This window comes from Carcharodon carcharias, chromosome 1, assembly GCF_017639515.1.
Source record: "Carcharodon carcharias isolate sCarCar2 chromosome 1, sCarCar2.pri, whole genome shotgun sequence".
Classification (NCBI taxonomy): Eukaryota; Metazoa; Chordata; class Chondrichthyes; order Lamniformes; family Lamnidae; genus Carcharodon; species Carcharodon carcharias.
In genome coordinates this window covers 232228789-232240224 of record NC_054467.1, presented here as the reverse complement: position 1 = coordinate 232240224, position 11436 = coordinate 232228789, and the positions used below count along the sequence as shown (strand labels likewise).

Below are 11436 nucleotides of genomic sequence, written 5' to 3'. Positions count from 1 at the left end.
GCATTTCATGAGGTGCTCTTATCTGCTCATCATTAAAATTTCCAGTGAAGCAGCTAGCACTGATACAGAAGTGACTAATGAATAACCTGTCAGTTTGAAGAGAGTCATTGAAGACAGCAGCTACTCACCATAACAAGTGTTTAATGTTGATGAGACAGGGCTTTTTTGGAAACTTTTGCCACAGAAAATGTACATTTCGAAAGAGGACAATGCCAGGATTTAAAGCTGCCAAAGATTACCCGACTTTCTGCTTTGTGGAAACACTGCAGGAGATTTTAAGTTTAAGCCCTTAGTGGTGTACCAGTCCTCCTAGATCCTGGCCCTCCAAGAGAGCTGGCACGAACCTGAAGAGCTGGATGCCTCCTGTGCTGTAAGCATTCTATGATTTTCCTGGAAGTCACTTATATCTTCCAAATATCCTTCAAATCCAGTGGTAAAAGAGGCGCTGTAACAGCCAGGTCTCCCCCACCCACCACCCCCAAACCAACATGCCCAGCATCAAGGCTCTAAGTCACTCAAAGCCACCTCCACTGGTACGAGCATTGAGGAGTTATTCCACAGAACATTTGTGCTTCATTTGGCATTCAATAAGAAAGCCTGGATGTGGGGGGGTGGGGGGGCACTCTTTCAGGCATGGTTCTCTCTGCATGCCATCCCTGTGTGAAGGGAATATTGCACTAGAGAAAATCTCACCTTCAAAATATTTCTCCTCTTGGATAATTGCCCAGGTTATCCTGTCAGCCTTGATGAATCGTCTGAAAATGTGACGGTGGTTTTCCTGCCACCCAACACTACTTAATTGCTGCAGCCCATAGATCAAGGAGCAATTGCGACATTCAAGGCTTACTACCTATGTTGTACCTTCTCCCAGCTCAAGGTAACAGATGGTGAGAATGCGCCAGTCAGGGAATTTTGGTGTGGCTCCTCAAGGGCATCGACAATGTCACTGATTCATGGGATGAATCATGCCGTCTTCTCTGCGCGGTGTGTGGCAGAAATTGTGGCCTGAGTGCGTCAGTGGTCATGGAGAATCCCACAGCGCTGTCCCTGAGGTTCAGTGTGAAATCATCACTTTGATGAGGGAGGCTGTCTTTTTTGAAATGGATGACGCTGATGTGGTGGAATTGATCGCACCCCGATGAAGGCTTAATGCAACTGGAGAGTCAACGAGCTGAAGAAGAAGACTGTCCTGGAAATCATCACGGAGGATGACCAGAGAGCACAGTGCCAAAGTGAACAGGGGGAACCAATGATTTAATGAACTGCTACAGGGAGATCTACAGGAGAAGCAAAAGAAAATCTTCCAACAGTCCTTGGGGAAATTTTTCCAGGTTGTTGACGATCCTGACCCTTTGTCCCATTAACTCCACCAGGACCTGGCAAGTTGCACGCTGCCTTCAATTCAAAACCAAATCACTCCAACTTCAGTCATTGAGTTTCTCGGAAGGAGAGCACCAGGATCTCAAAGCCTAAGGTCATGGCACCATGCACCCAGCTCAAAGCACCACCAGCAATGTCTTCCCAAGATCCTTCAAACCCAGTGGTAAGAGAGGCGCTGTAACAACTAGGTCTCCCCAGCCAAGCCAACATGCCCAGCATCAAGGATCTAAGTCACTCAAAGCCACCTCCACTGAAATGCTTTTAGGATGTCCTCGAAGCATGCCTGAAGAGGTCAAACCTCCTCCTAACCCATCAAGCTGCAGTGCAAGCAAATCATCCCCAAACCTGAGGGATTGCCTAGGAGAAAGAGACTGGTGAGTGTTATCTAATTTGAATTTATACAGTATTTCTGTTATTTTCAGTGATTTATTTTATTTTGCAAGTTATTTCAGCTAGGAATGCACAGTGCTGCACATGTATGCTGCAAGTATTTCAACTTGCACATTGACTTTTTCCCAGGCAAGAAACGTCTGACAGAACCTAACTCCAGCTTTAACATCGACCCCCATAGGAAGCCATGATTCGCAAAGTTAATTCACTTAAAAGCAGTGACTTCCAGGAACACAATCGCAAACTATAACAAGGACTTACTGTATAGAAACAAGGTTGGTTAAATCATAGAATGCTTACAGCACAGGAGGCATCCAGCTCTTCATGTTCGTGCCAGCTTTCTTTAAGACCTACTCAGCTGATCCCGCTCCCCACCTTTACCCCACAGCCCTGCAAGCCTTCTCTCTTCAGAAAATTACCCAACTTGCCATCCATATTTACCTGACTCCCTCCTTGAGGCACGTCTCGTTTTTCTATATTAAAGACACAATATAATTGCAAGCTATTGTTATGGTGTATTAATTTAGGCTTTATTCTGCCTTAAAATAAATTAAGAAACATTCACCCTAAGTATCTTAAATACAAGTCAGGAGATGCAAAATTATAGGGTGAAACACATGCCACACAACATTTTCTGTCTTTTTGTTTTATTTCTTTAAAATAATTCATACAAATGGTTACGTCACAAAACATGATTATTTCAACGAAAATATTGCTAGCCTACCACATTAACAGGAATCGATGTAGGCAAAGAAATGCTGCTACTTTCCAGTAGTCTAGTGCCGATACGCATACCACCAATGATATACATTTAAACTGATGACAGTAAGCATAGTGCTGCTTCAGATGAAACTTTGTTTTCAAAATCTCTTTGCAACATTCTCCTCAGCCCCCAGAAAAGTAATGGGAATTCATGCCAAAAATAAAACAATGAATCAAGAAGAGAGTGTTGATCTTACTAGCTGATACTAAAAAAAAGACAAGCAGTTACAAAACAATGCACTGCATGGCGTATAACACAAAATAGGTGGGAATTTTCCCTAGTTTCCTGAGACGTCTGAAAACTGCCTCTTTTTGGGCGTGGATTTAATGTATAAAAGAAAGATTGTTTTCTTTTCAAAAAATCAGTTTTACTGAATATCTCTCTTGGTTTCTGTTTCACAGCTAAGCGAACAAACCCTTTAAGTTCTAAAACTGTACACAGACATAGTACATTCATGATAGAATTAACTACTAGAACTTCTCTTGCTCACAGGGAACCCATAAGACACAGAAACAGTTAATCAGTCCACTGGATAGGGACAAGCTACAATTTAACGGAGGAACAAATTTACCAAATTTCTTCTTCTCTCCCACATCTTTATTTGAAGTTGGACCAGTTTCTAAGCTCAGTTTTTTTTCCATAGTCCATTGTTCACCATTATTCACAAACCAGAAATTTTTTTTCTGAATTTCTGTGGATGGTGAAAATCTCGGGTCAGGAATGCGGTCCATCCGGCTACAATTGGTCACCTGTGTGATCTCTGTCAGACTCCGGTTTCACTGTTTGCCCTGGGGAAGGGGCGTGTGGTGGATGGGCTACTGTGGAAAGGCTGTGCGACAACGGCACAGCACTGGGAACTATTCCTTCTACTGTTGGCGGAAGTCCACTGGGAGCTACCCCAACAACACCTGGCGGATACCTGGGGGAGATAAAAAAAAGAACAGGTTAGAATTACAGCCCTTCTTAATTACACAAGGACGCAAATGAACTAAAAGATATGAATACAGAAGCTGGCAAGCCTCACAAATTAACTAGTAGATACAGTAAATTATGTATGCTAACTCATTTAAAATACACTTGGTTAATAAAATGGCTGAACATTATTAGAACAGTTATACAGAACAAGTACACAAGCTGTTACCTCACAGAGCCAACTTCCTCCTGTACTGACTTTATTCCTTTACTCCTCCTAGTCCAGTCTTTTCCTAACAACATCCTCAACTCTTCCGATGCCTTCTACTTCTCTACTTTTCCAGTTTCCTGGCCCCCCAACTCTGTTCTTTCCATTATGGGCATCCAAACCCTCTACACCTCCTGTGCCCACCAAGATGGCCTGAAAACTCTCTGCTTCCTTGAACAGAGGTCCTGCCAGCCCCTATCCACCACCCCATTCCTCCACCTGGCTGAAGTGGTCCTCACCTTGAACAACTTTTCCTTTAACTCCATTAATTTCCTCTAACTAAAAGGTGTTGCTATAGGAATATGTAGGGGATCCAGCTATATTTGCCTTTTCCCCTGGGATATGTGGAACATTCTTTGTTCCAGTTCTAAACAGGACTGCTCCCTCACCTCTTGCCATATACTGTTGACTCCATCAGTACAGTTTCCTGTTGTTGCTACCCCAATCTGCAAAAGTTTCAACAAATTTGCTTTCGAGTTCCACCTTTCCCTCAGTCCATCTCTGACTCTTCCCATCCCATTCTTGCCTCCTCCATCTCCATTTTGGGGAATAGGTCACTGGCTCCTACAGCTACCTTGGCTACACTTCTTTCCAACCTGCTTCCTGAAAGGACTTTCTCCCAGTTTCACTATCTCCGTCACATCTTCTTGGGCAATACCATAATCCAAAACAATGCTTCCGATGTGTGTTTCTTTTTTCTCAACCAAAAATAAAGAGGTTGATGGGGCCCTCGACCATGTCCATTCCATTTTCTGTCCTTCTGCACTCATCACTCCCCCTCCCTTCCACAAACACAATAGGATTTCCCATGTCCTAATCTTCCACCCCACTAGTCTCCATATTCAACTGATGACCCTCCGCCATTTCCGCCACTATCAACTTGGCGCCATCATAAGACCACAAGACATAGAAGTAGGCCATTCGGCCCATTGAGTCTGCTCCGCCATTCAATGAGATCCTAGCTGATCTGATAATCCTCAACTCCACTTTCTTGCCTTTTCCCTTTAACCCATGATTCCCTTACTGTCTGCCTCAGCCTTGAATATACTTAACGACCCAGCTTCTACAGCCCTCTGCGGTAAAGAATTCCACAATTTAACTATTCTCAGAGAAGAAATTCCTCCTCATCCCAGTCTTAATGGGTGACCCTTACTCTGAGATTATGCTCTCTGGTCCTAGCCTCTCCCACAAGGGGAAATGACCTTTCAGCGTCCCCCTGTCGAGCACTCTAAGAATCTTATATGTTTCATTAAGGTCGCCTCTCATTCTTCTAAACTCCAATGAGTACAGGCCCAAGTTACTCAACCTCTCCTCATAAGAAAATCCCTCCATACCCAGAATCAACCTAGTGAACCTTCTCTGGACTGCCTCCAATGTCAGTTTATCTTTCCTTAGATAAGGGGACCAAAACTGTTCACAGTATTCTAGGTGTGGTCTAACTAGTGTCTTGTATAGTTTTAGCAAGACTTCCCTATTTTTATACTGCATCCCCTTTGAAATAAAGACCAGCATTCCATTTGCCTTCCCTATTACCTGCTGAACTTGTATGTTAGCTTTTTGGGATTCATGCACAAGGACCCCTAAATCCCTCTGTGCTGCAATCTTCTGCAATCTTTCTTCATTTAAATAATATTCAGCTCCTCTATTCTTTCTGCCAAAGTGCATAACCTCACATTTTCCCACATTATATTCCATCTCCCATTTTTATGCCCACTCACTTAACCTGTCTATATCCCCCTGTAAACTCCTTGAGTCACCCTCACCACTTACCTTCCCACCTATTTTTGTGTCATCAATAGTACATTCACTTCCCTTATCTAAGTCATTAATACATATTGTAAATAATTGTGGCCCCCACACTGATCCCTGTGGCACTCCACTAGTTACAGGTTGCCATCCTGAAAATGCCCCCCTTATCCCAACTCTCTGTCTTCTATTAGTTAGCCAATCCTCTATCCATGCTAATATACTACCCCCAACACCATGGGCTCTTATCTTATTAAGTAGCCTTATGTGAATACCTTATCAAATGTATTTTGGAAATCCAAATATTTTACATATACTAGTTCCTCCTTATCTATTCTGCTTGTTACCTCCTCAAAGAATTCTAATAAATTTGTTAGGCATGATTTCCCCTTCATGAAGCCATGCTGACGCTGCTTAATTAGATTATGTAATTCTAAATGCTCTGCTATTACATCCTTTATAAGAGACTCTAACATTTTCCCAATGACAGTTGTTAAACTAACTGGCCTATAGTTACCTGATTTTTGTTTCCCTCCCTTTTTGAATAAGGGTGCTATTTTGGCCATTTTCCAACCCTGTGGAACTTTTTCAGAATCTTGGATTCTTGGAAGAGTACTACTAGTGCATCCACTATCCTTTAATATCTTAGTATGCAACCCATCAGGTCCAAGGGACTTGTTGGCCTTTAGCACCATTAGTTTCCCTTTTTCTCTAGTGACAGTTATTGCATTTATTTCCTCCCTCTCTTTTACCCCTTGATTATTTGGTATTGGGATGCTATTAGTGTCTTCTACTGTGAAGACTGAAGCAAAGTATTTATTCAACTCCTCTGCTATTTCCTGGTTTCCAATTATTATTTCCCCAGCCTCATTCTCTAAGGGGCCTATGTTCACTTGATCTCTCTCTTCCTTTTCATATATTTAAAGCTCTTATTGTCCAATTTTATATTACTTGCTAGTTTACCCTCAAAGTTTATTTTCGCCCTCTTTTTTTATTTTTTGGTCATCTTTTGTTGGTTTTTAAAGCGTTGTCAATCCTCTGGCTTACCGCTAATCTTTGCATGTCCAAACACATCTTCCTCTTCCTGTTCAGCATTCCAAAAGGGCCATTTCCTCCATGATTCCTGGTCCACTCCTCAATCACCCCAAAATTCCCTCCCCTTCCAACAGCACCTTTCCATAGAAGCACAGGAAATGTGACACCAGCCCTTTCACCTTTTCTCCCACCATCTAAGGGCCTAAACACTCCTTTAAGGGTGAAAGAGTGATTAACTTGTACTTCTTTTTAATTTACTATTAAAAAAGGCCCTGCTTGGGCCTCAGGTAGGAAGTGGGGAAAGAAAGAAAAAAAAATCACCTCACTCAGGGCCCCCTTTCCACATTGTATGCCTCCCCCAACTCACAAAGGTCTGTCCCCACGCCCAACACCCACCCCCCCACACCGCTTCCCCAGGTACTTCCTTGCCTACTGGCCTCTCCGCCAAGATCCCTACCCACTCTCCAAAACCCTCACTTCACCTCCCTGCCATGAGACCCAGTCCTCGATTCTGGGAATTGCTTGTATCAGTCCTGTCCACTGCTGCCATGGCAGATGCTGGGACTACAGAGTTGCCGGCCAATCTGAGCAGAAGTCCCATCTCCAGCCACTTAATGCATTAAATGGCTATGGAGTTGCTGTGACTGGTGTGGCGAGAAACCTTGCCATCCTAAAAATCCTACCCCAAGTGTCTACTGGTTCCTGTTGGTGTACCCTAATAGTTATACTCTCAAAAAACTCTAATAAAATTTGTCAAACACAATTTCCTTTTCATTAATCAACAGTGACTCCATATGATCATGCTATGATTTTCTAAGTGCACTTTAAAAATTCCTTAATAAGAGATGCTATCATTTTCCTGATGACTGATGCCAGATTAACTGGCCTGTAGTTTCCTTTGTTCTCTTTCCCTCCATTCTTGTTACACTTGTTAACTTCCAATCTGCTGGAACCATTCCAGAATCTAGAGAATTTTGGAAAATCATAATCACGATCTCTGCAGCTACCTCTTTGAGAAATGTAGGCTGTCAGGTCCTGAAAATGTGTGTGTTTCTAAGTTTCTCCCATATTTTTCCTCTGCTGGCATTAATTACTTTTAAGTTCCTCACTCTTATTAGCCCCTTGGTTACCCATTAATATTGAACATAAAACATTATCCTGAGGCAACAGTGGCACTGTGTTCTTTTAATTGCTGTTAACTAAATAATGGGCTCAATCAAAACTTATTTTCACTTCAGCAACTTATTGAATGTGATTAGCAACTCAGGTTAAATGTTCTAGCCTGATGAGGCATATGGGATCTTGGCTTCATGAACTGTGGCATGAGTACAAGGGCAAGAAAGTTATGGTGAGCCTTTAGAAAACACTAGTTTGGTCTCAGTTGGAGAATTGTGCCCAATACTGGAACCCTACCACATCCAGTTGTGAATTCTGGTGGTCAACCAGGCAACTAATAGAGGAAGAGGCTGCTCCTAGTTATGCCTTCATTTCCATCTGCAACAATGGTGGAAGCTCAGCATTTGAGTGAAAGAGAGTTTGTAAGCACCTTCAGCCAAAATGCCCTGGTGGATGATCCGACTTCTGCCAAGGTCCCCACTAATATGAATGTAATGTCCAGCAACAAGTGCATGATTGTGGACAGTATTGGTCTCCTTATTTGAGGGAGGATCTCTTTATTTAAGGAAGGAAGCAGTTCAGAGAAAGTTTACTAAACTAATACTTGGAATAGGTGGGTTGCTTTTTTGAGGAAAGTTTGGACAGGCCAGGCTTGTATCTGCTGGAGTTTAGAAGAGTAAAAGGTGGCTTATTTGAAGCATATAAGCTCCTGAGGGGTCTTGACAGGGTTGATGTGGAGAGGATGTTTCCTCTTGTGGGATAATCCAGTGCTAGGGGCCACTGTTCAAAGTAAGGGGTTGCCCATTTAGGACAGGGATGAGGAGAAATTTGTGAGGGTTAAGTGTCTTTGGAACTCTCTTTCTCAAAAAGATGGTGGAAGCAGAGTCTTTGAATATTTTTAAGGTAGAGGCAGATAGATTCTTGATAAGCAAGGGAGTGAAAGGTTATCAGGGTAGATGGGAATGTGGAATTGAGGTCACAGTCAAATCAGCCACGATCTTACTCGAAGGGTTGAGTGGCCTACTCCTGCTCCTAATTTGTACAATTGCGCTGGAAGGAAAACCATACTTGACCTCACCTCACCAACCTGCCAGCTGCAGGTGCATCTGTCCATGACAGTATCGGTAGGAGTGACCACCGCACAGTCCTTGCGGTACAGAGTCCCATCTCCACATTGAGGATACCCTCCGTTGTGTTGTGTGGCACTATCACCATGCTAAATGGGATACATTTCGAACAGATCTAGCAACTTAAGACTGGGGTTCCATGAGGTACTGTGGGCCATCAGCAGCAGCAGACTTGTACTCAAACACTATCCGTAAACTCATGGCCTGGCATATCCCCCACTCTACCATTACCATCAAGCCAGGGGATCAACCCTTGTTCAATCAATAGTGCCGGAGAGAATACAAGGAGCAGCACCAGGCATACCAAAGGATGAGCTGTCAACCTGGTGTAGCTATAAAACAGGACTACTTGCATGCCAAACAGCAGAAGCAGCAACTGAAAGACAGAGCTAAGCAATCCCAAAACCAACAGATCAGATCTTAGCTCTGCAATCCTGCCACATCCTGTCCTGAATGGTGGTGGACAATTAAACTCACTGGAGGAGGAGACTCCACAAATATCCCCAAAATCAATGGCGGAAGAGCCCAGTCTTCAGCCAATTTGATTCACTCCATGTAATATCAAGAAACGGCTGTTGGTATTGGATACTGCAAAGGCTATGGGCCCGACAATATTCCGGCAATAGTACTGAAGATTTGTGCTCCAGAACTTGCTACGCCCCTAGCCAAGCTCTTCCAGAACAACTACAACACTGGCATCTACCCGGCTATGTGGAAAATTGTCCAGGTATGTCCTGAGCACAAAAAGGATAAATCCAACCAGCCAATTACCGCCCCATCAGTCTACTCTCCATCATCAGAAAAGTAATGGAAGGGGTCATCAACAGTGCTATCAAGCAGCACTTGCTTAGTTTGGGTTCTGCCAGGGCCAATCAGTTCCTAGCTTCATTATAGCTTTGATTCAAATATGGACAAAAGAGCTGAACTCCCGAGGTGAGGTGAGAGTGACTGCCCTTGACATCAAGGCTACATTTTACCAAGTGCAGCATCAAGGATCCCTAGCAAAACTGGAGTCAATGAGAATCAGGGGGGAAACTCTCCACTGGTTTGAGTCATACCTAGCACAAAGGAAGATGGTTGTGGTTGTTGGAGGTCAGTAATCTCAGCTCCAGGACATCACTGCAGGGATGCCTCAGGGTAGTGTCCTAGGCCCAACCATCTTCAGCTGCTTCATCAATGACCTTCCTTCCATCATAACGTCAAAAGTGGGGATGTTCACTGATAACTGCACAATGTTCAGCACCATTTGTGACTCCATAGATACTGAAGCAGTCCATGTCCACATGCAGCAAGACCTGGACAAAATCCAGGTTTGGGCTGACAAGTAGCAAGTAACATTCGCGCCACACAAGTATCAGGCAATGACCATCTCCAACAAGAGAGAATCCAACCCTCACCCCTTGTTATTCAGTGATGGTAATGCCATTGAACGCCCCACTATCAACATCCTGGGGATTACCATTTACCAGAAACTGAGCTGGACTAGCCATATAAATATTGTGGCTAGAAGAGGAGGTCAGAGGTTATGACAAGTAATTCACCACCTGACTTCCCAAAGCATGTCCACCATCTATGAGGCACAGGTCAGGAGTGTGATGGAATACTCTCCACTTGCCTGGATGACTGCAGCTCCCACAACACTCAAGAAGCTGGACACTGTCCAGGACAAAGCAGCCTGCTTGATTGGCACCACATCCACAAACATTCACTCCCTCCACCACCAATGCACAGTGGCAGCAGTGTGTACCATCTACAAGATGCACTGCAGGAATTCACCAAGGCTCCTTTGATAGCACCTTCCAAATCCACGGCCACTAACATCTAGAAGGCAGCAGATAGATGGGAACACCGCCACCTGGAAGTTCCCCTCCAAGTCACTCACCATCCTGACTTGGAAATATATCGCCATTCCTTCACTGTCGCTGGGTCAAAATCCTGGAACTCCATTCCTAACAGCACTGTGGGTGTACCTACTTCACATGGACTGCAGTAGTTCAAGGTGGCAGCTCACCACCACCTTTGCAAGGACAACTAGGGATGGGTAATAAATACTGGCCCAGCCAGTAAAGCCCACATCCTGTGAATGAATTTTTAAAAATGCAGCAAAGTCAATGGGCCCCAACAACTTCCTGGATATAGTGCTGAACACATGAGCACCAGAGCTGGTCGTTTCCTTAACCAAACCATTCCACTGCTGCTATGATACTAACACCTACCTAGTAATATGGAATTATTTCCTACCTACAAAAAAAATTGGTAAACTCAGCCCAGCCCACGACCACCCTACCAGCTGCCTCCCAATCATCAGTAAAGTGAAGAGGGAAGTCATGAATAGCATAATCAAACAATTTCTATTCACTAATAGCCTGTCCACCAATGCTCAGTTAGGATTCTTCCAGAATCACTCAATTCCAGACCCCCTCATCACAGTCTCGATCCAGACATCTGCCAGAGGAGAGGCGAGAGTAACTTCGCTTGACATCAAGGCAACTAAGTAGACATCACTGCAGACGTTCCACAGGGAAACATCCTAGGGCCAACCATCTTCAGTTGCTTCATCACTGAATAATCTTAACTCTGTCATAAGGTCAGAAATGGGGTTGTTTGCTGATGATTGTACATTGTATGGCTTCATTCACAATTCTTCTGACTTACACAGTAGGGTCTGAATTTTATGGGGCCTGCAAATCAGGGATAGG

General features: G+C 43.8%; 1 protein-coding gene across 14 annotated transcripts in view; it reads right to left on the bottom strand.

Moving 5' to 3' along the window:
- Positions 1-2400: 2400 nt before the first annotated feature.
- Positions 2401-11436, bottom strand: part of ctbp1 (C-terminal binding protein 1) — a 335683-nt gene continuing 326647 nt past the window's right edge. For 13 of the 14 annotated variants that reach the window (XM_041184852.1, XM_041184867.1, XM_041184843.1 and 10 more), the window contains one exon: positions 2401-3452. In XM_041184852.1, the coding sequence (XP_041040786.1) occupies positions 3269-3452 (184 nt within the window). In that variant the 3' untranslated portion in view covers positions 2401-3268. The remainder of the gene's footprint in view (positions 3453-11436) is intronic. The other variant, XR_005942661.1, reaches the window with a different exon arrangement.